Genomic DNA, 27,957 nt, shown 5'->3' with positions numbered 1-27,957 from the left:
CGCGGGACGCGGAAGTGCGGCGGGAGCGCCGGGCCGCCATGGCTCCCCCGCGCATCCTGCTCCTGCCGCTGCTCCCGCTCCTCGCCCTCCTCCCGCGGGCCGGCGGCGAGCTGCGGGCCTTCGTGGTGGCCCACAGCCACATGGACGTCGGCTGGGTGTACACGGTGCAGGTCGGCGGGGGCGCCGCATGGGTGGGGTGGGTTCGCTGCGGCCGGGGCTGAGCCGCAGGCAGGGCTGCCCGGAGCCGCGTAGTGCGGCTGTGGCGGCTCCCGGGGCTGTGGCGGCTCCCGGGACGCTGCCGGTTCCCGGGACGCTGCCGGTTCCCGGGGCTGTGGCGGCTCCCGGGGCTGTGGCGGCTCCCGGGGCTGTGACACTCCCGGGGCTGTGGCGGCTCCCGGCCGAGCTCCCTGCGGAGGAACGTGCAAATCCCTGGCCGGTGCGGCTCTTGCCCCGAGTCTGGCCCGGTGTATCCTCCACGCCCTGGTGTTTCGGGATCCTCCGTTGGAGGAGGCATGGTTGGCCTAGGAGCCGTGCCCTTGAACTGTGAGTGTCTGTGTCCTGTGTTCAGCAGGATGCTCCTGGTGGATATTTATTTATTTATTTATTTATTTACTTATTTAAGTCAAGTCTTGATTCTGTTTGATGGGGCTTTATGTGGCAGATTTTCATGGTCTTTATGTTTATCTTGTTACAAAGCCAGAACCCCATGAAAAGTTGTCATTTCTTAAGAGAGGAGAGCAGGATGCCAGGTCCTCAATGGCTGGGGTAGGGTTGGAGCCTAGTGCCTCTGAAATACAGTAGCAAACTAATTTTTGCTAAATACATGAGATGCAGGGCAAAATAAATCAGGTGGTGCCTGTTATCTTTTACATTAGTTAGTCAAAATCCTAAATCCTGAATTCTTTTTCATTAGTATGAATTATTTTCATTTATGTGTGAAAGATGCTGTGGACGCTTCACTCACTAGAGTGAAATGTCATTAGGCCTAACTAGTAAAAAAGAGCTAGTGGCTCATCCATTGTCTCTGCTCTGCATGTATTTTGTCTCCCTTTTTTAGGAAAGATTAATTAATTTCTCCTTTAATACTTCAAGCTCATAGTCAGAAAATGCATAAGAGAACACAAAACTAAAACTTCAAATCCTTAGTTAAAATTTCACATTGATTTAAGTTTCTAATAATCTTGATTTCAAAAAACACTTGCGAACCAATGGGAAAATAATTAAGGAAGAAATTATTTAGATAAACCCAACCGTGTTTTAAGCCATTCCTCCTACACTCAAATGTTTTCCTTTGTCTAGTGGCATGAGCATGTTTACAAAGGTGGCTGGATTTCTGTTGTGGAAAGCAAGGGGCTAGGAAAAGTTAATTTCTGATTTGGTTTACCTCATCTCCTTATTTTAAATGGTAATTTTCATGTAGGAAATCTACCTGAATTGAAACTCTGCATTCGTGTTTTGCATATCATGTCCATTAGTTTTTCAGTGGGGAGAGATCTTTGTGTCAGCCACTTTAAGACATACATTTTGTGGTTTGTATCAGCAGTTTAAGTAGATAAGTGTTATGGTTAGTGTAAAATAACTGTCCAATAACATGCAGATAACTTTGTTACGAGGAAAGACAGACATCTCAGGAAATCCTAGGATGTTGGCTGTTGTCTTTAGACATTCTATATCACTTTAAAATTAAGTAAAAAGTGGAAGACTGGATCTGGTCAACAAAAGTTGTTCCAGTCGAGGTAAGTGTGCAAAAAGTATCTCTATGTGCACAACTTCAAAATGAAAGTTGTGCTGTTAATCTGATACCATATCATAGGCTGTAACAGTGTGGTAGATTATTTGATGGGTACACCTGTCATATTTGCATAGCAATAAAAGCCCATAGGCCTCATTCTGGAATAGAGGTGTTTTTAGAAGCAAGAGAGGGTAGATGCACAAAATCTCACACTTTCACTGGTGTTTCTGTGTCAGCAGTTGAACTCATTCTACGATTCTTTTACCAACTTGGTTTTACTCTATCCTGAAACATCAAGCAATTTTCATAATGGTATAATTTACAGTAGATGTATCACTGCATTGTACTGGTAATACACAACACAGTCATACTTGCTCAGAAGAAGCAATTCTGGTAATTCAGGCCATCAAAAGAAGAGCTGGAACGGGAGCATGAAGTGTGCATGTAGGGTCTTTAACTATGTTGGTGCAAAATATTATCATTCATGGCATCAGTGATTTAAGATGATCAATGAGGAACCGGTTGTTTCCAGTGTGTCTAAAAGAAAGCCTATATTGGTGTTGGTCTTGGGAGAAGCTACACCTTGATCTAGTCAGGTCTCCAGCCAGGAGGATGTTTTCTGAAACAGAAGGGCGAAAGGCTGTACGTAGTCCAAACTTGATCTTTCTGAGGGTACGAAGGAAGTGGGCAACAAATAGTAAGTTTTTAATACCTCTCTTCTCAAGCCCAATGAGTGTATAAAACAGCCCTTTTAATTTAGATAAAACAGAGCTTATGTACTCTTTTCTTTCTTTCAGGAAAGTATGCACGCTTACGCAGCAAATGTCTACACTACTGTTATAGAAGAGTTAATGAAAGGAAAGCAGCGCAAATTTATTGCGGTGGAGCAGGAGTTCTTTCGGCTCTGGTGGGATATGGTAGCCACAGATACACAGAAGCAGCAGGTAAATTGCACTAGAGCCATGCTTCTGCCAACAAAGAAATCACACTCTTTTCAAGGGACAAATAGGGGCAAAGTACTACACTCTGTGCTTTTTACCCAGGTCTAGTATAAGCTGTCTGTGAATCTAGTACTTAAAGAACTTTAAAGGCAGTTGCAAGAGGTTAAACCCCAGCTATAGATTAGAGCAGTAGGAGGTAGTAACCTTTGCACTGAAGATTTTTTACACTTCACAGTTCTTGTTTCATTGACAACTTGCTTATCTGGGGGCACACCACTTTAAGATGTGGATGAACCTGAAACAGGCCGCACCAGTATCTGTTAAAACATCTGGCACCTAACACTGCTTACAAGAAGGAACTTTTTGTTTTTTACAGGTAAGTACTGCCCAAAAACCTGCCATTTTTAAACAAAGATAGTGCAGCAAGCAGCGACTATGCATTCAATGGCAGTGGCTTTTTCTAGTAATGTCAATATGAAGTATTATTTGTCACTTCTTCTTTCCTCTGACATGAAAGAAACACACTGAATCAAAGACTGGACTGATAGGCTAGCAGCTGGTTGTTTATTTTGCATCCTAAAACCAAAGGCTGTACAGATGCAGCTTCCCATGGGTACTTACACAGAAGTCCTTGGTCTGTTTTGTTACCAGGGTGCAAACAACAGTTCTTTGCATTTGAAAATTCCGGATGTTTGAAGGATCATGTAGAAAACATACCTCATGTCTGGTTTTTTATTTTTTTAACATAGTCCTTCACTGAATTCTGAATCTTTTGTTATGTTCCATATTTAGATAACAGCCTGTGCACAGCTAATCTTTGCATGAAAGGTTTTGCTGGATTTATGCAGTTTGCAGTTTTTGTGGGGTCACTCTGCCCATACTTGCATGTTGTAGGGCAATTTTCTTGTGGATTCATTAAATTAGAAAATTGTACTTTAAGTGCAGAATGAAAAAGCTTAGAAACTGCTTTGTAGAAGGACAGGAGAGTCCTCCAACTTTCAAAGGTGAGTTGATCTTATTTCAAGTGTGTTCTGCTGCTATAACCCAAATGTAAAGTCAAGGCCCATGTTTCTAGTATCTATTCCTGCTATTATGTGGAATCCAGAAGAATAATGTGTATCACATTTGACCTTGGTAGTGCAAAATTTAGTACCTATGATTCAGGCTTTAGTTTCCTAGCCTAATTATTTGTAATTGTTGTTTTTACACATTGTGTAGTCAGTTCTCTAGTTACTTTATAGTTTCTTCTCTCAAAATTAAAATGGTTAAAACTAAATTCCTCTTAAATCTGTGTGTCTAACTTTGAAGCTCTAATTTGCAGATAAATTATATGTTTTTAACATTAGCAAGTTGCAAATATTGGTTCCTGAAATTAGGTCACTCTGATTACTGCCCTGCTTTGTTTTTTTTCCACTTGAACTCTAGCATTAATGATTTTCCTTGATATAGGCATGCTGGTTTTAATTTTCCCTTTTTTTTTTTTTCTTTTTTTCCCATCATTTAGTGGTTTACTTGGAATACAGGATTTAATTATTTAATTGTAGATTTTGTTTTGAAGTGTTCTCTTTAATTGGAACTGTAGCATGAAAAACTAGTAAAATGTACAGGGGGTGCAGAAGCTGGTTTTTCAATTCTGACAAGAAAATATGTAAGAGTGAAATGTACTGCAGCAGTATTCAGCCAGATGTAATTCTTAGAACATGTTATTTACACAGAATTTTCTTGTGTGAACCATTCCTACCTCCTTAGCATGGGTTGATGTATGGCTGCTTTAACTAGGGGAAAAAAACAATATGTAGCCACTTCTGTCTGGTTTGTAGATATGAGTTGATGGTTAAATGGTTCCAAGGATAACAGATACGTTCTAACACCATAGCATCTCGCTGCTTATAGTACTGCTGCATCTGTTTCCTCCATTCCTCCTTCCTTTTGCCCCCTTCTGATCAGAAAAAGTGCTTGTCTTTACAGATACTGCTTTCTTTTCCTTTTTTTGGGTGGAGGAAGATTGGATATTACTTAAATTACTTGTATTATTTTTCTTGTGTTTCCAGCCTCGCAGTGGTTCCACAAAACTTACGCTAAAAAAAAATCATTTCTGTGGCCCCAAGTTTGGGTCAGAGGTATATTTTGGACATCCATCCAAATGGGGAATAATAATCATGGATTCTTTTCATGTAGGTCAGGGCCAGTTCTGTGCTGACACCAGATATCAGTTATCTGGTCTCCCAGCATGCTAATCAGTCACCACAGTCGGCTGGAACTAATTTAGGAATGCTGAGCCCTGAAGCATTTTCACAACATTGTGAAGGAGAGAAATGATTATAATCAAAATTGACAATCTGGCATCCTATCTGAGTAGACACTGAAGGTTCCTGGGAAAATAAACCTAATAGCTCTAAAAATGGCATCCTACGTGACAGATTAAAAAAAAAAAAAAAAAAAAAAAAGTTGAGGATTAAAATACATATTTGCATAAACTTTACTTATTGGAAGTCTGAGATATCTCTGAATTTCTAAAGCAACTAAAATAAAACCAGAGGACTCCTAACACTTTCACAAAGGGACACAGACTATTCCTTCCTCCCTCCAAACACCACCCCCCACTTCATCCAGCATTTGCTGAAGGCTGTACTTGTCAGCATACCTGTTGTTTCTAGGAGCTGAAGTTCAACTCCTCCCCCACCCCAAGAGAAAAAAACCCACCCCCCCCCAAAAAAAAAAGGCACCCCCAAAAGTTGAGCAGATTGTAATGTATTGACATTTTTTGAACAAGGAAAAAGGCCAGAAATTAAGATTAGCAGTGGGTTATTCAGGCAGGCAAACCTGTGGAATAACTATTTCTTAATAAAGCATTCTGTCAGTCACAAGTTGAGCAACTTGTCTGTGCCCCAAAGGCAAGATAGATGCATATGGAGTAGAGGAAGATGTTTGTGGCCTCGATGTGATGGTGCAGTCTGTCTCCTGGATCCCACAGACCTAGTTTCCAGCTAAAACCCTGGGGCCCTGAATATTGCTGCTTGGATATTACTGCTTGCCTGGGGCTCCATTGCTGCTTGCAAGGAATTGCATATTGCTCCCTCATCCAGCCACCAAATGCCTTCCCTAAGCCAAGGTGGATGCAGCAGGAGGAAGATTTTGGGAGAAGCATTAGTATCTTCTGTTTTAATCCTCCAGCTCTAGCTGCCTCGAGGCAGGATTACAGGCTGCTGCCAGGGCAGTGTCTGGTGTTCAGACAGTAGAAGAAGGCACAGTTAACAGCACTACTGAGAAACACCAGAAGGTCAATGTCTACCTGGCAGTGCATCCTTTGTTCCTGTTACCTGGTTTCAGTGTAAGCTGGATAAATCAAATGCACTGTGCAGCACATTGAAACACTTTTTTCTCTGTTTTTCTCCTTTAGATAGCCTCAGTACAGACAGACTTTTATCTCACTTTTACCTTGCTTTTTGTCCTAGCTGCTTTCTTGACAAATGTTGTGTCTGGGTAGTGTGCTGTGATACCAAATGAATTTGCAGCCTTTTTGGATAAGACTGAAATGACGCTTATGTTCTGTGTCTTAATTTCAATATCATAGGTCCATCAGTTGCTTCAGGAGGGACGACTGGAATTTGTCATTGGAGGGCAAGTGATGCATGATGAAGCCGTGACACTAATTGATGATCAAATTTTACAGTTGACGGGTATGCATATTTGCATTTAACTTCTAGTTTTCATTGTTACAGCCTTGGAGGTTTTGTTTGGTTTTCATTTTTCCACTCCAAAATTGCTATTATTTTCTGACTTCTTAAGAACTAATTAAAGCATTTCTTATTTTTTACTGCTTGTGTGTTATTTGTATAAAAGTCATTGCTTAAAAAAAAATAAAAATGGTTGTGACATGACAGTTTTGCAGCAGGCAAAAAGGTTACCAAAAGCTGGTTTGTCAGGTATAAACTTGTTTGAAGCAGAGGTCTTTTGTATGTGTGTGTTTGAGAACTTAAGCTCCTGGGAAGATAGTTATGGTGAAATTGAGGGTATGAAACACTCTTCAAGGAAACCCCTGGTGGCAATTCAGAGTGTGGGGAAATTGTATTGTTCTGGCAAGGTCTTCTGCAGAAAGGGGGCCAGGGAATGTTACTGAGGCCAACTAAAATTAGTTGAAAGATGTCCTTGATGGGGAAACCCCCATTTGTAATCATTATCTTCTTCTGTCAGAAAGCGATGCATATTTCCAAGACATGTGCTGTTTGCCATCTTAATTTTCTAACTTGCATCTAACATTTCTATGTTATACCTGTCCATCTGGTGGTGTGAAGAGTCTTCAGGTGCATGGGTTTCTTTGCATTGGTTGCTGCAAACAGAAGCAGGATAACTGATGCCGCCACTGTGCTAGAGATGTCTCTTTTGTGCCACGAGGGCGTAGCAGGGAGGGGATGTGTCAGCACCAGCTGCCATGGCTGATGGAAACTCTGCCTGCTCCAGGGCTGTGCTCTGGTCAGCTTTCTACATGGGACAGTAAAGGGCCAGGAAACACTTGTATTGTTTTCTGCATCTGGCTGCACAGCGCCACTGGCCCTGTTCCTTGCTTGTCAGTGTTTATCAGGAGCACAGGATTAGCAGCTGCTTCTGAGCTTTAGTACACTGGCCAAGAGGAGGAGAGGACATGAACTTTTTTTTTTTCTCTCCGACTCCTGTGTTTAAAGGTTGCTCTACAAGCTTAGAACACTGAGCCTAGGAATTCTCCAAATAAAATACAAAAATGATTGAAGAGACCTTTTGTTAAACACAAGCACGGCTTTTCTAGTCATTGGAGTTAGCTGAAAAAGACATTATTTCTGATTTAGAGTTTCATTCAGTGTAAACATAATCTTTATTTAAAAATAAGAAATTTCAAATTTGGTAATGTATTCATCAGGAACAAAAGTATTAATGTGTTTTTAAATTCTCATTTACTTTTCCTGAAGGCACTCTGCTCAGTTTGAGTACATACAAAGAAAATGGATTGTGTGAAATTCAAGTTGAGAAGACAAAGGCAGTGCAGACATTTGGGGTCTAGATTTCGTGTCTTCTCTTGTGTGTCCAGAATCCTAGTGTTTTGGAGGAGCCTAGAAACCTCTGCTTCAAATATGCTTCCATAAGAATACTTAAATATGTTGTAAATATTTTAGCTAGGGAAGACATTAACCATGGGAAAGATGAAGTGAAAAGAGGCCTTGCAGCCTCAGTTATTCAAATGTATTAAAATTTGAAATGCAGTTATTCCAAACCAGGGAAGATATGACTGTATTTTTAAATAAATTTTCAAATAGTTTGAGCATAATTCTGTAACTATAAAATAATGATCTGCAATTTTCTTTTTTTCCTTTTTTTCATTTTTTCCTCCTCCTTTTTCCTTCTCCTCCTTTTTCCCCTCCTTTTTTTCCCCTCCTTTTTCCTCCTCCTTTTTTTCCCCTCCTTTTTTCTCCTTTTCCCTTTCTTCCTTTATTTTCTGGGTTTTTTAATGGTGACAGTCCTTGTACAATATACCTAATTTCCAAAGAAAATATAATGCTTTCCTGATTGTTTTACTTTGGTTCAAATGTTTTTTCTGGGTTCATGCTATTGTCTGGGCTTTCCTAGTTTGCGCGTTTCTTTTTTCAAAGCGCATTTCTATATTCGTAACATTCGTAAATACATTAGTAACATTGGTTGTAAATAATATCTTGTATCAAGTTTACTTTGACTTTTTTCTTTTCATATGACTAGTAATCATATTCATGCTAGTTTTGTTTAGTGGGTGGCTTGCTTCCCTGCCCCTTTGTCATTAATATGAGACTAAATTTTCTGAGAATGGGTTTTATGATTTGAGCAAACTTAAACTAAACCCCATGTTGTTGTTTTTGTGCAGACTCCAACCTGGCTATTGGCCTTCAACTAATCTGTATCTATGTGCTTTTTCTGAGACTTGTCTCTAATCATAATTCCTTTTTGTTATTCATCTTTTATAATGTTAATAAGTTATACTTGGGATAAAAATATAAACATTGTCAGTATGAAACTTTTTGCTGTGTATGATTAAATTCCCAAAACTTAGAATGCTTTGGGAAACAGCAACAAGAAGCTGTCCTTGAAGTGTTCACCTGTAACACAATATGCCTATTAAGCTTGTGAAAATAACTTTTAGAAGTGTTCCTAACCTAAACACATTTTGCTTTGCAGAAGGTCATGGGTTTTTGTATGAAACTTTTGGCTTCAGGCCTCAGTTTTCTTGGCATGTTGATCCTTTTGGAGCTTCAGCTACAACACCAACTCTTTTTGCTCTGGCTGGTTTCAATGCTCATCTTATTTCTCGTATTGACTATGATCTGAAGGCTGACATGCAGAAGAACAAGGTAAAAATACCCTTAGGAATGAAACCGTTGCTGGCCTCTACTTACAGTAACCTAAACCATGACATTAAGATAAGAATCTCTGTCATCTGTGCAAGAAAATGTAGGTGTTGTTTGAGTGGGACATGCTGATTGCATGTGGTAATGGTGAAACATACTAAATCTGGGTTATGTGGTCAGTTAATGTCTTCATGACTTCTGGTCAGTGATAAAATGTAGTCCAGCCTGAAGAAGACACAAAATGTGGGCAAATAGTCAAGTCTAAATGGACACTGATTTAGGAGTGTTTGAAGCAGAGACATCTAGGAGTTCCAGCTTTCCCTGAGAAAATCTTGTATCTGTTGGGTTTTATGTGAGTGGTTTTGAAGTGTAACCTTTGGGCACAGTGTTGTCAGGCTTGGAATATTTATTTGTGCCTGTAAAATTAATGATACCAGGTCAGTTAATGGAAGCTAGTCATGGTTTTGATGAATTCAGGTTTTCTTTCATGTTCTGCCTTCTCTTGCACAGTGTCCCATACACAGTAAATGCTTTTCATATCACTGTGTTGGACCCTGATCTGCCATCAGTTTTACTCACTACATTATGTGAAAATAAGGGGCTTTCACTGCTGTTTTCTGGGCACTAGGCAGTTTTTATGAATCTTGGGTAAAACTCAAGTGTCTCTGAATAAGACAACAGAATTCTTGTTGAATTTAGTGAAGCCTGGACCTGGCACCTTGTGTTTGCAATGATTTGCAGTGCTTCCTTTCTGTTAAAATCTTTTATGAGCTTTTGACAATCTTTGCCCACTTAGTTGGTTTTTGTTTCTGGCCCTTAGCAGTCTAAAGGTTTCCAAAACAGAAAAATTCTACTTCAGTAAAATTTAAACATTAACATCAGTTAAACATTGATTCCCACTGACTACAGTGCAGTCAGACTACATCTGGATCTTTTCTAGCTTATAGGTGTTTAGCTTCCATTGAAACAGCTGATCTGTGATAAGCCAGGCTTATCTCTAGATTTTAGTATGCTGGCAGTGTGCTGCCTCCTCTCCTTCTGCATCAGTTCTAATGGAAAGGGGCACTGATGTGGCCTCCTGTATATAGTGTGTGACCTTGCCTGGGGTACCATTGGATCTTCAGAAAAAGCACTTAAAAGTATTAAAAGTGGTGAAAGGGAAGATGGGAACTCTGAAGTCTTGAGTTGTTAATGATGTATTTCTGTGAATGCCATCAAGGCTAACGGTTTCTTACCTTTTTTTGTTTTTCAGAAGCTTCAGTTTGTATGGCAGGGCTCTCCTTCCTTAGCTGAAAAACAGGAGATCTTCACCCACGTTATGGATCAGTACAGCTACTGTACTCCATCACAATTACCTTTTTCAAACAGGTCCAAAGATTTCCCAAATATGCAGAAATGTTGTTCACTTCTGAGAGTTTATATTATTGGGGTTTAGGCATTTTCTTTGATTGTTTTCATTCAAAAGTATCCTGCTGCTTTTTCCTGACCTGTGGTAGGTCAAGGAGATGTCTAAACTCTGTAGATATGGGTAAGGATTATTAAGCATGCCCAGCTTTCCACCATAATAAATGAAGTTTGCTCAGTACCTAACAGCTGAATTTTCAAAAGTGACACTAAGTACTGACAATCATAAAAAATACTTCTAAATATTGACAGACTTGTTTTCTTACACCAGGAGGCTTGAAACATAGGTGTGGCTTTCATCTACCTAAAATACAGTGACTGACTTAAAATGTCAGTCCTTTAAAAAAAAAAAAAAAAAAAAAAAAAAAGTGAAACAAATTAATTACTGTAAACAGAAGATGTCCAAAGCAGGACTGGGGTCTTTTTTCTCTGCCTAAAAGTAAAGATTTAAAAGCCCCAGGAAGCTCAGTAAGGACTTGGCTATTGCTAATTGATTTTCTGTGGGAGTTTTCAGCATTATCGTGTGCTAAGATTGTGTATATTGTCCATGTATAAACTAAAACAGCAAAAAATTGCCATTTATTTTGTGAAGAAATTTGAGAACTTTTGAAAATTTTATTTTGCTTACTGACTTATCCTGTAAAATGCTTTTTGAAAATCAAGTCTACTTGGGGGAACATCCTCATTGTTACAAAGCTTGCTGGTTTGTCCTATGGTTTCTTTGTTCTATGCCAGCAAGCAGCAGGGACTTGAAAAGTTGCACAGTGTTGGAAGAAAACCAGAGACTCTTCCCTCTACCTCCACCCCAAACAGATACTTAAATCTAAATGCTACCAATGAATATAAACAGATTTTTTTTTGCCTCTTATTCCCTGGGTATGTACAATTTATACCAGCACATTTTGATGTATTTTTTCCCAGTTGAGTGAATCCTGCTCACAGCTTACTGCTTTCTGCTTCTTCTTAGGTCAGGATTTTTTTGGAATGGATTTGCAACTTTCCCAGATCCACCAAAAGATGGTGTTTATCCAAACATGAGTCTCCCTGTTACAGATGCTAACCTCCACCTATATGCACAGACCATGGTGGCAAACATTAAGGAGAGAGCAGCCTGGTTCCGGACGGGGGAAGTGTTGTGGCCATGGGTAAGTGCCTGCTCAACACAGAGTGGAAGTGGGTGGTACTTGCTGCAGTAGGTGCTGCAGAAATGCTGGTACAAACCACGTGGCATGAAGTGTTTCTCTAATAATTGTCCAAATGACTGACTAGTAATGATATTTAAAATTTCCTTGTATAGCCTGCCAGTTGTCTATCAAGTCTTCCACCCTACTCAATATAGAAAAAGAAGTGACAAAACTGTAAAGATAACCTCTTGCATAACTGTATATTGCAGTATTGCTTCCTTTTTTCACCCCTTGCTTTTGTCTATTTAAATGATCTCTTTTTTATAATTGCTTAGCTCAACATAATTCTGCATTAAAAAAAATTACAGCATTATAGAAAAATGTATGACCCTTGGGTAGATGTGGTCTTTTCTGTCAGATGTGTAATGATTTTATTCTACAGTCTCTGTATTTTAGCTAGAACCATAAGCAAGCATATCCCAGCTTGGGCATCCAAAGACTTTCTTCAGCAATATGCTATGTTAATTACATCCTACATGTATATACAGCACTGATGTGCTCTTGCTGTTTTCAAGTCCTTAGGAAAGAATAACTTTGCCTAAACTGAGTGTACAGTCTGGTTTCTAATTGTGATGGACGCTGTAGGTCTCATAATTACAATATTAAAGGAATTATGTGTGTTCTTTATGGGTTATCTCACCACAATATCTGTTGTTACAAAAAACAAACTTTTTCTGTCTGATGCAGCTTTGAGTCACTGAATTGTTTTTCTCCTGTGTTTATGACACTGTTGCTTATATTGAATTTATTGTTTTTGTAGAGAGTGAGACATAAAAAGAGAAGCACAACACTCTGTAGTTGTGCTACAATGAAAATTGTGCTGTAATGGGGAGAATTTTTGAATAGTACAAATTAATCCCTAACTTCTAGATCCAAACCCACAGTTTTGCTTCTGGGTTTCTGTGCTTGTGATAATGCCATATAAAGAAATAGAGAGAATATATGCTTCTAAAACTCTATGCTTTTTAGTGATTTTTTTCATGATTACAGACAATCTGTGTGGGTAACCCTGCCCAGTCTTGATAGTTTTGTAACTGGTATCAATTATATGAGCAGTCAAAATCAAAAGAAATACCCCTGGAACACAGACTAGTGTTAAAAATGATCCTCCTTAATTATGTGACCCGAAGTGATTTGGCTGTTCTGTGTTTGGTATTTCAGGGCTGTGACAAACAGTTCTTTAATGCATCTGTTCAGTACTCTAACATGGACCTGTTGGTGGATTATATTAACAAGCATTCTGCTGAGTTTGGAGTGACTGTCCAGTACTCCACTGTCAGTGATTACTTCCAAGCAGTTTATAGCAGGAATCTTACATGGGAGATTCGGGACTCTCAAGATTTTCTTCCATATTCAACAGGTAATTAAGTTTCACAGCTGCCTAAATGTCTGCCTCAAATGTACATATGTAAAATTTTAATTAAGGAAACTGAGTAATAAAGAAGAAGAATGCCTTCTTATAAGATTTGTTCACTCTATGAGGTGTCATCAGCAGACAAGTTGATCCCAACTTAGTTGTGTAAAAAAGATGGGTATGTGGCCAAATAGAATGACGTCCCAACTTTACTGTTAGAAAGAACTGGATATTGCACAGCTTAAACCAGAGGTGGAAAGTGTGGTGTGGAGTGGTCTGTGGATATCTGAAGAAGCTACAGGTAACCAAGGGACCAGGGCAATCTGAGAGTTCTTGGGGTAGTTCTGTGTTACTGCAGTGGGATGGGGGTTCCCAGAGCAAAACGCTCCGTGCTGAGGATTTGGTGGCCACACTCTAAGTAATAGCAGGAGATATAGAATCTGGTCATATAGACTTGAATGCCCACTAATGCTTGTTGCATCCATCAGGAGCCCAGGAGCATCAGGAGCTCCAAATCCAATCTTTCATATAAAGCAAAGCATACTAGGTAAGGATGACCTGATCCAAACAAAATACTAATGTAGATGAGCCCCTAAAGTCTCCTGTAGGAGAAAGTCTTGTCTTTTTCATTAAAGTAAAGAATTTCAAATTCTGGGGCTAGAAAAAATTATCTTACAACTGTACTCTAAACATGTAAAAATACTGTCGGTATTTCTGAAATTTTGTAATACAGTGTTAGAAAAGTTCTTTGCAGCTCCTTGTTGTTTGCTTGCATCTTACCTGCTGCTCTAACTTAGCTTTTTAAGCAGAGCTGAAGGGTACTAGAAAAATACAAAAAAATAATGCTGTACCAACATCCCTTTAATTCTTTTCCCCAATAAATTTAGTCTTTTAGACCTCATATCAAAGTATGCAGAGAGAAGACACAGCCAACTTCTCAATTTCTAAACGCAGCATTAATTTATTTTATTGCCTGGTTTATTATTAAAATACCATTGATTTCATTAAAGCACCTTTCTGTATAGTTGTAGCTACCACTGCTTCATCCCATTTTTTGGCTGTGTACGAATATTTCAGACTGTTCTGTAATGTGTCTGTTAACTTTTCAATGAATAAAAATAACCATTGCTTCCTGTGAATCATGGCATGGACTGACTCCCTCACCTCCCCCTAGGGATTGTGTCATACCTAGCAACTTGCTGATAAAAGCATCGCCAGTTCTAACTGCTAATATCCTTTTACATCTGGGCTCTTTCCTTTATCTTTTGGCATAATTCACCTGCAGGATTCAATTGCTATTAGCTTGCATAATAGCACCTTCAGTGTTCCAGGTGGGTGCCCACACAGAGATGTAGTTTTTTCCCCAAATGACTTTCTGTGCCTTGCAGTTGCAGTATAGATTTGAGTGCACTTTCTCCCACATGCTGTTTTCCTTCTTGATGATTAATCCTCTCTTATTCTTGCTATGCCCTTTTTTTGTGAGTCACTTATTGGGTTTGGTGTCACTTATGACATATGGAAACTCAAGTTTTAAGTCCCAGATAAGTATTTCCTTCTACTCTGCATTCATTCTAGTGTGCTGATAACGTATGTGTGGTTCTTCTGCTTTAGTTGAAAACTAAAATGGAATTCATACTGTTGAAACTTCTAGCACCTTTCAGGCCACAACTAATTCGTCCTGAAGTTTTTTGGGCAAAAGATCCTATTTTCTAATTGTTGCCTTTGATCTTGGGCTGATAGCAAATCATTACAGTTTGCATGGATGCTCTTTGGAAAACACTTCCTGCAGCTTCTTTCTGGAAAACGTGTTTATCACTAGTGTATCTTAAAAGAAATTGCCCCCAAACAAAGAGGCACTGCCACCCCTAAGGAGATTTGAAGGTTTTAAAAACAAATAATTGTTTCCTACTTCATTCTGTAGCATATGAAACATTAACACAAGCAGAATGTTGAAATAACTTCCAGGAACCACTTGAGGGCATCTTTTGATGTAGTTTGTGCTGCAGTAGTGTGGAGTCATCATGTCACTGTTTCTACTCTATTTGGAAGAAATTAAAGTTAAGCTAAATCTCTTTGACTAAAAGGTTGAAATGTAAAGTGCGTGTATCAAGCAAATACCAAAGATTATAATCTATTTTATTAACAAATAATAATAATATATGCTTCAGTGAAACTTCCAAAATTCTTTTGTGCAGATCCACAAGGAGGAAATTTCCATTAACACAGGGTAACTTGATTGGTACTGGCTTTGTATCAAACTTGCATGTTACTAGGTCTGTAGGAGAGATGATAGTTTTTCAAAATGCATGTTCCAAGCTGAGTTTCTCTGGAGGCTTTATGACCTTTCTACTTGATGGCTGCTGTGTAAATCCCCAGTAGGATTCATGTAAGGAGCTGGACAGTAGTAGTAGTAGGAGAAGAGTAAATGAGATGTATTTTGATGTTCCATTCTAAACAGAGCCATTCCAAGCATGGACTGGGTTTTATACTTCTCGGAGCACGTTGAAAGGAATTGCAAGGAGAGCAAGTTCACTGCTTTTTGCTGGAGAATCCTTTTTCACACAGTATGTCTGGAAACACCCAGAAGGTTCTATTTGCAAATATAAAGCCTTAAAGCAGCTTCAGAGTCTAAGATGGGCAGTTTCAGAGGTAAAGATTGATTTATTTTCTACTTTGAATGAAGATGCTTATTTTCCAAATGAAAAGTTTGCACAAGCATTTCAGCTAGAGTGTCTCATAGTTGTTTTTATATTTTTGGAAATAACTTTCCCCCTTTACTTAGTCATAAGTAAAAATAAAGCAATTTTTCAAAAAACTGTCCTGAAACATGACTTCAGCCCCTTAACCATGCATTCAAGACACGTTTACTGGCAAATGTTTTTTTCAACCAGTGAAAGAGTATGTGGTTTCAAACTTTGCATATGAAATTCCTTTTCTTAGCATTAGTTTTGTTATTTACAAAATCATTCTTATAAAGAAATAAAAAACAAACAGAAATGGAACTAATTGAAAACTACTGATAATCTCTACCTCTGCAAGTTACAAGAGGAAGGACAGATTTGTTTCTTCAAAGTTCAGCAGCTAAGTGATTAGCCTTGTATCATTAACCACTTGCAGTCCTCAGTGCTTTTGCTGTCAGTAATTACTTTGTCTGCTAAGGTAATGACCAGATCTAAGTAGGAAATGGAAAATCTACCTTGTTACAGTATATTTGCTCCATTCTTGGTTTTGGTAACTTGTTTGATTTTTCCTCTAAGAAGGCAACTTTAGTACATTAAAAGAGGGATATGTATAAAGGGAAGTTTGTATGAATCTTGTTTTTGACCATTTCATGCAGCATATGGGAATTCAGAATAGGCAAAATGTGAATCTGAATACAGCTGTCATCCTTTATTGTTTTAAATTGTTGGGTTAAGGTGTCAGAAGTTTAGTTGACTATTATGTTAATAAAAATGCAAACCTGAAGTTGTCATCCTGTTGCACCTTTCAAATTATTTTTAATTATAAGGTCCAGCACCACGATGGTATAACAGGCACAGAGTCTCCCAAGGTGAAGGACATGTACCTGAGTAACTTGATGTATGGAATGTTGAACGTAAAGAAGCTAATGGCTTCCATAATCTTTGATATCAACAATGCAAAGAAGAATGGAGAGGTCTATTCTTCTGTTTACACTAAAGACTCAGGAAAACCAGGTACTTTTTGCACAGATTTTCCAATTTTCAAGCTACCTTATGAAAGCTATTATGTTTTCCTCCAAAACAAGCAACATACTATGTACATGTAAATTCTGTGAACCATGGCTAGAAAATTCTGTTTGCCTTATGAGACCCTGGATTTCTCAGCTGATGTTAGACAGAACTCAGTGCATGTATTTGACCTGGCTTTCAGATTCAGAGCTCAAATGTAAAACAAGGGGTGGAAGAGGTGCTGATCAGAGTAATAACTGAACTAACTTTACTCTGCAGCAGAGCATTACATGATAAGGAGCGCAGTCAGAGTCAAGAAATGTTCTGCCAGCCTGTGTAAAAAATGTAAAAGGATTTTTAAGAAGTCTATTCTAAAGACTGTGCACTCCCTCTTATCTTTACTTTGGAAACTTTTTAAACTGTCAGATGTAAGCAGTGCCGTGGGCTGTGCAACAGACCAATTTGGATTTTCACAGGGCTGTTTTTAAATTAGGCTTCTCATTTGATCTTCTGTATAACTCTGATAAAGTTAATACTGCATGACAATGAGTTGCAAGCAGCTTATCTTCACTAAATGCGCTCACATTCAACTCAGGTGTCATTTTCTGAATATATGGCTTTTTGATTGGGCAGAGAATAGAAGAATAAAGCAGAAGAGGTTTTTATGAAGGACTATAAAATGTTTTCCTTTTTCAATTACAAAGTTTTACTGCAGGGTTTTTTGTTAAAATTTTGTAAGATAGTTGTACCTAGGTTTTAATACCACATTTTAAAAATACATAATGTAGTGACTGGCAGTTTTGTTTGTTTGCATGCACAAAGGTGCTACAGAGGTTGACCAGTATGTTGTTGTCTATAACCCACTGGCATGGAACATCACTACCTTTGTCACGGTTTCTGTCAGCAGTGAGGCAATGAGTGTATATGATGAACTGGGATATTCTGTGCCAGCACAGGTACTTCAGCTTTGTTTCTTTCTGTTACGTTTCTCACACTTGTCAGTTTGCACTGACTGGATTCTATCTCCTGTCCAAGTGGGATTTTCCTACTTGTCCTTCAGGCATTGTTTTTACTTGCCTGTTGTCTCAACAGAGAGATTTTTTTACTGTCCAAAAGGACTTGCTGCTCTTACAGTGTGTTTGTTTTGTCCTTTCCATGTCTGCTCTGTGTGACCTGGTGCTTCTTACCTTATTTTTCTTTCTCTAAAAAACACTATTTCAAATAAATCCTTTAATGTTGAAGCGCTGCCTTACAATTGACAGCCCTGTTTGTACAATTGACAGATTGCCTTGGGGAAGGAAAAGAAGAGAATTAAGAAGTGTAGGTTTTAGAAACTGGTGTCAGTCAGCTGCTATTTGATGGCTCATTCTGTCATAGCCAAGCTCCAAGACACAGCCAGCTGTTCGCTGGGAGGGAAGAAAGTGGCCTCAAGTGAAAGCTAACACTAGCCTTTCTCAGGAGCATCTGCTGTACAGAATGCATCATCAGTGGCTTGATAAAACTCCAGGAATGCTTCCTGCACGTAAGGCCTGAAGAGGCCTGGTGCAATTGCAGGTTCTCCCCTCTGTCCCTGAGGTGCCAGAGAGCTCAGCCAATTCTGCCAGCTGCACAGTTTCTGTGACCTGTGGCTTATGGCTGTGACCCTGCATGGAGGCACACTGTAGTCGGGTAATGAAGCACAGTAGCTGTTCCTTGTTCCTGTACAAGTACATGTGATGGCATAAGGTCATGCTGCCTTTATCTGGAAACCATCTTTGGGTTGGCACATGGTCATGCTTGCCTGTCAGTCACTTACCTCCCAGAAGTCATTCTGTCTGAATGACTTCAGTCATGTAAGATACAAAGATGAGATTGACATTTATTCAAGGCATTTATTCAGGATTTAGGATGCCCTAAAGGCAAGTTGCCCTTATTTTAAAAAGGCAAAACTCTCTGTACCAAGTTGATCTGTATTCTCTGTTGCTAAGACATTACTCTTATATGCATGTGGATAGTCACTAGAGGCTAAGTAAAATCTCTTTAGCAGTTATGACAAGGTGATTTGGGGCTGTTTAATTCCAGTATGTGCAATTCAAAAGTGCATTCATAGTACATACTCTTTCCTTTTGTGAGATAGAAAACTTTAGCTCAGGACATTGGTCTGAATATGTGGCTGAGGAATTGAAGCTTTGGCAAGTGCTCTGCTGCCTTCTGCACCACGTGCCACGAGAATTGTGAAGGGAGAGAATGGGAGTAAGGCCTGTTGATGCCACTATTGTTAGGTTGTCTGTGGTGTAACTGGACATAAGTCAGTCCACAGTGTGAAGGTACAGCTTGCTTGAATTGCTTGTTAGTCATAACTAGCCTCTTTGTCTACAGAATCTGTTCAGTATTTATCTAGTCCCATTTTCTTTCTCCAAATTAAAGTAGTACTAAAGTATATAACATTAATGGGCTGGTTACACTTAATTGAAAGATTATTAAAAACTGTTGTTTAAGGTATTTCAGTACTACATAACAGTGGTGTTCTGTTTGCTGTTCTAAAGGATGTGACATGCTTCTGCCCTCTTTTCCATGTGCCTTCCCTAAGGTGAGGGTGCATGTTGGTGCTTCCTCCTCTTGTCATGAGTTTTCTTTTTTTGCAGTAGTCATGTCTCTTGTGTTTCAGTCTCTTTTCTGTCATTTGATTGATCAATTTAATATGTGATTATATCTGCTCATATAGACATTCTGCAGTGTGATCTTAAATCTATGATTCCATGTACGCATTAAAAGAAGCCTTTTAATTTGCTTAGTGACTTCCTTCCTTCACTAGAAAGGCTCTGCTTAATCCAAGTTCACCGGGGTCCCAATTAAAAGCAGCGTGGATCTACATTGTAATTAAGAATTATAAGAATGGTGTGTTTAGAAACTTATTATTAAAGTAGAAGCTAGTTTTTATAATTTGGGGCTTACAACTCACGAAGGTAATTGCCTTGCTAATTGATTTTCAGTAATGAAGCATTTTTGTGTATGCTAACGCACAGGTTCAAAGCTCCGTGGAATCCCAGTCTACCTATGATCTGTATATTCTAGTTGAAATAAGTGGTCTGAGCTACAGAAAATACAGTATTAAACCCTTGGATGGTAAACAATCTGCATTTATTGGGAGCTCAATCAAATACAGGCGGAGAGACTTAACTCGTGCGGGTCAGAAAAGTCAACAGTTGTTTCCTGTGGTTAACAACTGCTACCAGATCGTGTTTGACCAAAACACAAACCTGATGCACAGCATCACAGACAGGTGAGATTGCCTGCTTGTTTCAATAAGGTTTCAGATTCTGTAAAACACTTCGTAAAAATAAATCCAAGGACTGTATTATGTGTCTTAATTCCAAGACTCAACAAATGTTCTTTACGGTCTTTAAAATTTTTATTTATCCCCACTTCACATGCTCTCCTTTTTACAGGACGCTTCAACACTAGCGCAGGTGTGATTCCACACTAGTCCTGTGATGTTGCCCTCTTTAACCTTGCAGGTGGTCTGAGATGACATATCACAGTAATAACTAGTACATCAGCAGAGTTTTAGTGTACTTTAGAACAAAAGAAGAGGGTTATGAATGTGCATTTTTATTAAAAATTACTAAGTGAGCACATACACCATAGCTACACAATGAGCCTCAAGTGATAAAGTAAGAGCTTACTTATACTAAGTGGTGTTTGTCCCATGTCACTGTTTCTGTGGTAGAAAGCTACAAAACTGTTTGAAAGGAAACTTTTATCTAAGGCATTTCCATTTAATCAGGCACATAAAATGAAAGAATTCTTAAGATTTAGGTGAGATTTGAGGTTTTCAGATGGTCTTTGTCAGCTGATGCGAATTGGCCCAGTTTCCTCAGCTTCAGCGCGGTTCTGCTGCATTCTGCCTGCTCAGGATTCAGATTGTCACCTATGGATGTCACCTGTACTGATGGAATATTTGACCCCTTTGACACTGGTGTGGTCCTGGCTAGATCTCTTTCACCTTTGCAGTCTTACTCATAAATCTGCCTCCTAGAACAAGAACTTGTTGTCCAGTATCATTAAAATCAGCTTTAGAAGTATAGCTGGACCTTAACTAAGAGCCCTGGAGTAAGTATTTTCTCAGAGTGCCTCCAGATCATAACTGTCTCCAGATTCTATGAGAAATATAGTGCAGAAGAACAAAAATCTAAATTCAGATTCCAGTTTTCTCCATCCTGTTCTAGCAGGCAGTAAGGGCTGGAATTCGGCATGTAGGGAAAATGAGATATTCACTTTATTCACATGCCTTCAGACAAGCTCAAAATGCTTGATTTTCAGAAAGTTTGCAGTGGGATAGTGGGAAAGAATGAGGCCTCACAGGTCAGAATGGGAGGAAAGGTTGGAAAAAATTGAGGTCTTCGACTGGGAAGCTTTTTACATTCAGCTACAACAGTTAGAACTTCTAGATCCTGTCCCTGCACTAAAAGTGCCTCAAAAGAGAAGTGGTAGAAAACACTTGGATTCATCAGTTATTACAAATTGTGGGTAGCTGTATTAACATGTGATAAAATGTTTGGCACTATAAATTTATATGCTAGATTAAGTGATTTTTCCTGTTGCCACAGCAAGTTGCCAAAGGCAGAGCAGGTAGCTGAGAGCAGCATCTTAAATTGCCTTCATATGACTTTCTAAAAATTGTGATAATAAATCAGGAATAGCTAAACTGTAAACTTCAGTGGAGAGAGGAGGAGATTCAGTAGGTTGTGAGTGATTGTAAATGTTGCTACCCTGTTGATTTTATTGTTACCCATGTTAAACATGGAAACTTGCATCATGCTGATTTCACCTAGCTACAAGGTTAAATGAACCTAATTATTCATTAGCACAGTGCAGTGTACCTCATTCTTGTGAAATGGTTAATTTTAATACTGTAGCAACTGTGGCATCAAAACAATGATGTTTGTGGTATATATATGTATATATAAATGATGTTTAATCTTAAGATGTTTCTCTTCTACAAAAAAAATAAGAAAATTACATAGAAACTCCATTTGCTTACAAATTGTCATATATCTTAACAGTAAACACTTTAATTCTTTGCTGTGCTCATTTGCTCAGTCTCACAAAATCAAACCACTGTGAAGAAACAGTTTTTTGTCCTTAAATTTCCAGCCTCATTCCTGTTGCTTTCAGCTTTGCATTTATCATGTTAAAAATATGTTTGTAAGTTATATAATTTTTACTCTACTGTGGATTCTCAGGGAGACTAACCAGACTGTCCAGTTCACCCAGGAGTTCCTTGAGTACCACGTGAATGGAGACACAAAGGAAGGGCCCATTTCAGATAACTACTTATTTGCACCAAATGCTTCAGCTGTTCCAGTATCAAAAGCAGTGGGGTTGGAAGTGATGTCTGGAAACTTGATGACGGAGATACGGCAGTATTTCTACAGGTACAACACCATTACAGCTTCACTTCACTGGAATGTTCAGCTGTGTAGGAGGTTACTTCTGTACAGTTACTCCTAAGCTCTGTGTATTTCTACTGTTCAGGATTTTGACAAAAGAACCATACGTCTGCTGAATGTACTGCTGAGGAAGCACCTCCTGTAAATCATAGAGTCATAGGATTGGTGCTGTTAGAAGGACTGGAAAGATCCAGTTCCAAACCCCCTGCAGGGACACCTTCCACTAGAGCAGGTTGCTCAAAGCCCCATCCAACCTTCAGGGCCAAGGCCAGAGCCTTTAGCACCTCCAGGGGTGGAGCATCCACAGTTTCTCTGCGGCAGTGTCTCGCTACCCTCAGAGTGAAGAATTTCTTCCTAACATCTTATCTAAACCTACTCTTTTTTGGTTTAAAGCCATTTCCCCCTGTCCTATCACTACATGCCCTTGTCAAAAGTACCTCTCCAACTCTCCTGTAAGTCCCTTCAGGTTCTGAAGGAAGGCTGCCTAAGGTCTCTCCAGAGCCTTCTCTTCTCCAGGCTGAACAATCTTAAACTGTCTTCATAGGATAAATGCTCCTGTCCTCTGATCATCTTTGTGGCCCTCCTCTGGACTCCTTCCAACAGGTCCTTGTGCTTCCCATGTTGAGGGCCCCCGAGCTGGATGCAGTACTGTGGCTGGGGTCACATGAAGGGGAAGCAGAGGGGCAGAATGTCCCCCTGTGACCTGCTGGGTGTGCTGCTTTGGAGGCAGCCCTGACATGTTTGGGTTTCTGGGCTGTGAGCACAGATTTGCCAGCTCATGTTGTGTTTCTTATTAACCAAAACCCCCAACTCCTTCTCCTCAGTGCTGCTTTCCAGCTTCTCTGCCCATCCCTGTGCTTGGGATTGCCCTGACACAGGTGCAGGACCTGGCACTTGGTCTTGTTGAACTTCATGAGGTTCACATGGGCCCACTTCTGAAGCACACATTGCCGCAGGAGGGAGGCAGGGATGTGGGGATTGGTTAGGGTGATCCTCTGTGGTACATTTTTTAATGCAACTCCTGTTGAGAAACTGGTTCTGTACAATTTAATGAATATTGCAGCTAATATCTTACATGGATGGAAATTGGACATACATTTTCATAACTATGAATATCTATCTTGAAAGCGAATTAGAGAAAGTAGAATCCTTTATGAGGTCACTCTGACCCCTGATGAACTAGCTACTTTTCTGTGTTAAAGTTATATCAGTCTATAAACCCTTCACCCTCTTTTAAATCTGATTTTTGGTTGAAGTCTTTTGGTTTACATGACATTGTTCAAGGATTGTAGTTGAGAAGGACCTTTGGAAAGTAGTGTAGAATTCTTGCATCAAAGTTGATGTCACCCAGATTGAAAAAATGCATGTATTCTGTACAATGTAAATGTGTTGCTTAGGGAGTCATGATAATTTTTAAATTTGCTGTTAGTTTTGAGAAAAACAGAGCCTTTGTAATCAAATGAAGAATCCCCCTGATTCTTGTAATTAACTTGTAATGTTAAGGAAACTTACAGGATATCACTTAACTCTGGTTGAATATTTGTATATTTGAAAATATGTGTATATTTGAGTACATGTTAATTTAATTGAAATTAAAAATAACTGTACATGAAATAAATAGAAAATAGGCAAGAAAGCTGTCTGCGTAGGATGACACCATGAGTGCCTTGCAAGTTTTGTCATAACCAATCAAGTGCTCCACTTTGTAAACTCTGCATCCTTCCTCTCATTTTTATAGCAATGTTACTTCTCAGGAATACATACATGCAGTGTACACCAGGCTGTATTCAGTACCAGAAGGCTACGATGGGAAGCTGCTTTGCCACAGGATAGAGCAGGAATACAGCGTTGGGCCTTTGGAATTAAATCGTGAAGCAGTTCTAAGAACAAGCACAAATTTGAACACCAAACAACTTCTCTACACCGACAACAATGGCTATCAGATGCAGAAAAGACCGTTCAAGGCCTATGTGAATAACACAGTGGCTCGGGTAGGCACACAGCTGTAATCCAAAGTCAGTTGTGTCTTATCTTTGTTCTCCGTTACTGTTCCCTGGTTTAATATTATCTCTGCGTGGTTTGCTCTGTGTTTACAGAATTATTACCCCATGGTGCAGACTGCCTACATTGAAGATGATAGCACAAGGTTGATGCTGCTTTCAGAAAGAGCTCATGGTGTATCAAGTCAAGGGAATGGACAAGTCGAGGTAAAGTATACATTTTTATTTCTTTTTCTAGGTGAGCGTAATTTCATGGCTGCTGATAATGTAAGTAAAGCCTAATGGCTGATTCCTGTTGTGACATTTACCATCCTAATACAGGTGATGCTACACAGGAGAATATGGAACAACCTTCAGTGGAACCTGAATAACAATCTCACTTTGAATGACTCTTCAGTGGTTCGCCCTGTAATTTGGCTTATTCTAGGAACCAAGGCTCTCACCAATACTTTGTATCGGACAAGTGGACTGGCATTGGAGCATAGGCCAGTAGTAATGTTTGGAGCATTATCAGGTAATCATTCAGTTTCCTATGCTATCTTTAGCATCTGAATGGCTTGTTTTTGTTGCTTTGATTTATGCTGTTGAGTTTTTAAACGCAGACTTCAAGCCTCCTGTGGGGCAAAGTTAGTATATGGTGAGTTAGGAGGCAGATTTAGAGCCTGCTAATTGCTTTGCATTCATTTTGAACATGGATGTTGTCCAAGTGTGTGAAATGTTTCTCTTGTTACATAATTATCTCTACTTTCAGAGGAAAATAAATTTTTAAGCCTCTAATGAGAACAGAATGTTCACACAGGGAATTAGGGCAAAGTAGGTAGAGCACCATATATCAGCTCCCTTAATGACCATTTTTGAGTCGCCCTTTTAAAAATGTTAGTTTGCCTTATGAACTAAAACTGAAGCCTGGTAGTGAAATAGCAATTTCAAACTGCAGTGAAATTTGTTTCATGCCAAGCTCTGATACACTTTTCTAGCAGTTGAAATCATGCTGCTTTCTGCTTTGTATCTTGGAACGCCTTGGAGGAGAAAGCATATCATCTACTTTGCTTCTGCCTTGGTAGAATAAGCAAAAAGCCCTTTACCCTTCCACAGTGCCCTAGCCAGGCTTGTGTGTGATGGATGTTTAGTGTTTGTTTTGTTTTATTTTGCATGGAGGAGAGAAACCAAGGCTACCCAGACAACTTCAGCAGAAATCAGTCCATGATTTGCCTGTAACTGTGCCACCTAATCTTCATGTCCAGACTCTGAGCATTCCAGGGTGGAGGTACAGCTCTAATCATGCAGAGCAGGTCCGCAGCATCCTCATGGGTAGGTGCTTCCAAAAATGTGGCTGGATGTTACACTTGAATAAAGTGGTTTTCTTTTCTTCTCTCTTCTCTGGCTAGTACTTTTATTTATTCAAAATGATAAATTCCTCAATCAAGAAAGCTAATTGTGTGGTATTTCAATTGTGTGTTATTTCTCTGCCCAAGCAGTAAAATATTTCTCTTGCATGAGTTTGTCATGCCTGCTAGTGATGTTCCTGTCAAAGTGGGAGCTGGGTATTTCCTGATATCGGTCCTCTTGCTAACTTTAAAAACTATGAACTAAGTTCAAATGATGAGAGTTTAAAGTTTAAAAAAAAATTAAGGCTTAGGTTTAAATTTAAACTGAGAAAATACATGCATTTTGATTTTTTTTTGAAGGTGAACAGAAGCAAGGTGATGCAGATTTCAGTCGTGTCCTGCTAAGAATTAGACACTTGTATGAGGTTGGAGAGGATCCTGTGCTGTCTAAGCCTGTGATTGTAGATCTAAAGGTAAATCTAACCCTTTGAGATGGAATTCTGAGTGAGGTGTTTTTACTCCAGAGAAAAATGGTTCTGAAATGACACATCCTGTGTACTATAAAGTACACAAAAGATGGATACAGAAGTATTAGTAGAACTTTAACCTCAGAGGGAAGTGAGCCTTTTTTTCTTAGTTAGCTTTGCAAAACAGAAGCCATTACTTCAGATGAAGTGCCGTAGGCACGCATGAAGATCTGCTAAATATGGGTGGGACTGGTTCTGCTGAGCTCTTAGTAATGTAACACTTCCCTGCAGTACCTTGACCAGTGCAGAGTATGATTCTGTTTTGTTGTTTCTTTAGTTATTGAAAATCGTACCTATATTTAATGAAACATGCACAGGATTAAAGGAAAACATTTTTTTTCTCTACAGTTTATTTCTGTGAGGTGCTCAAACTTTGTCACTTCCATCATGCACTCGCTTTTTTTCAGTTTCATGTTTATTTGATCTTTCCTATGGAAGTAGATTACTTTATACTCCATGGCAGGGGGTTGTTATTTTGACTGTCATTACAGAAACATGGGGAACAATGTGTAGGATTCTCTGTTTCCATTAAAAAAGGAGTGTGAGTTTCAGCCCTTTTAATAGACTCTGTACTACAATGCAGAGGAAGCTTTCAGTGCCTCAGCTTCTTAGTTTGAAGCCTAATGAGTCTGTATTTCCCCTTGTGTTGCATGACCTTGCAGATTTTTCAAGTCTCTGCTCTAATTAACAGGCTAGAGTTGAAAATTCTACCTGGTCTTGCTGTGTGCTAGGCTGGGGAGTTGATGCTCTTGTCTGTGGACTCCCTGGTGTTTTCTTTACTCACAGTCTCTGCTAAAGGGATTGGGATCAGTGATGGCAGTGGAAGAGCGATCCCTCACAGGCACCTGGGATGTGAACACTTTGGAGCGGTGGAAATGGAAGACTGCACAATATCCAGGCAAAAGTAGGTGGAATAAGGTGGTTGATGTCCATATTGTTGTTGACTGTTAAAGCTTGATGAATAGTCTAGTTAAAAATATTTTTAAAATTTGCAAGATTAGAAATGTGTTGCTGTTTTGTGTGACAGACCTGGTACCTGTCACAGCCTGCAGGTAGGAACATTTAGCTGAGATTCCCTGCAAGTACCAGGCTGTTGTGTTTATCTGATCACTTGTTTTGCCTAGAAATGTTAAAAACTTGGGATCTTTCTGGAGTTTTCTTTGGCCAAATAGAAGTGTCTATTTTCTGAATTCACACTTGTGAATTCAGATTGATTTTGTCAGATGCTGATGAGTTGTGTTTATCTAAGCTTGAGCCTATGCTGCAGAAAAACACAGCTGCAATTAAAAATCTCTGCTGTAATCAGCTTAAAGGACTCTGTGGGTATGATTCAAGTTAGGGCTGACACTCAGATCCAGTGCTGTGGGTGACCTCATTTTATTTGATTCCAGTTAGTTGCTTGGACAATGTCCTTACAGTCACTTACATGTTGTGCCTTGTAAAAAGCTTGCAGAGGTTTTGGAATGGGTGAGGTGAGAGTTTAGAGCTCTATTTGACCTGCAGCTTGGAGCTTGTTTGCTCTTTATTCATGATGAAGAGAAGGTGCATGACTGGGGAGTCATTGCACATTTTCTGTGTGAGTCAGTGTGTGAAAAGATGATAAATTTATGTGTATTTTAATATTAAGAATGGGTACATCTTAGGCTCTATACTGCTTAGAGTTTTAGGGAGGAGAATCTGCTCAAACATTAGCTTTTAGAGAAGGGATGGGTTAAAACTGATATGATAGAATAACCTGTCCATTTGAGTAAAGATGCTGTAATAAATTACCTTTTGTGTTTTACAGAATTCTTCAACAGCACAGAGACCTCAGAAGAATTTATAGTAACTGTTCACCCCAAGGAAATAAGGACTTTCTTTATATACTTTCAGGTTCAATAATGTTTAATGATGTATTTCAGGTGAATATGTAATATCTTTGAAGTTTTGTTTCAAGATACAAGTGATGATCTTGAAAAACATTCTACTGCTGTTAATGGGAAAAAAAATCATTTTGGAATAAACATTGAATTTAATTAA

The 27,957-nt window shown here is 39.2% G+C and overlaps 1 protein-coding gene across 1 annotated transcript; it reads left to right on the top strand.

Moving 5' to 3' along the window:
- Positions 1 to 12: 12 nt before the first annotated feature.
- On the top strand, positions 13 to 27,957 carry MAN2B2 (mannosidase alpha class 2B member 2). Its single transcript, XM_040065107.1, has 19 exons — positions 13 to 170; positions 2,530 to 2,676; positions 6,248 to 6,353; positions 8,851 to 9,023; positions 10,273 to 10,388; positions 11,392 to 11,569; positions 12,770 to 12,968; positions 15,421 to 15,611; positions 16,471 to 16,657; positions 17,474 to 17,607; positions 19,657 to 19,913; positions 21,877 to 22,068; positions 23,822 to 24,074; positions 24,180 to 24,290; positions 24,405 to 24,597; positions 25,242 to 25,394; positions 25,772 to 25,884; positions 26,725 to 26,842; positions 27,725 to 27,957. The coding sequence occupies exons 1-19, from the start codon at positions 39 to 41 to the stop codon at positions 27,817 to 27,819; spliced, it is 3,048 nt and encodes a 1,015-aa protein (XP_039921041.1). The 5' UTR covers positions 13 to 38; the 3' UTR covers positions 27,820 to 27,957.

The sequence above is a fragment of the Hirundo rustica genome, chromosome 5, assembly GCF_015227805.2.
Source record: "Hirundo rustica isolate bHirRus1 chromosome 5, bHirRus1.pri.v3, whole genome shotgun sequence".
NCBI classification, from domain to species: Eukaryota; Metazoa; Chordata; class Aves; order Passeriformes; family Hirundinidae; genus Hirundo; species Hirundo rustica.
Note: the sequence above shows the minus strand (reverse complement) of the source record. Positions and strands in the feature narration are given on the sequence as shown.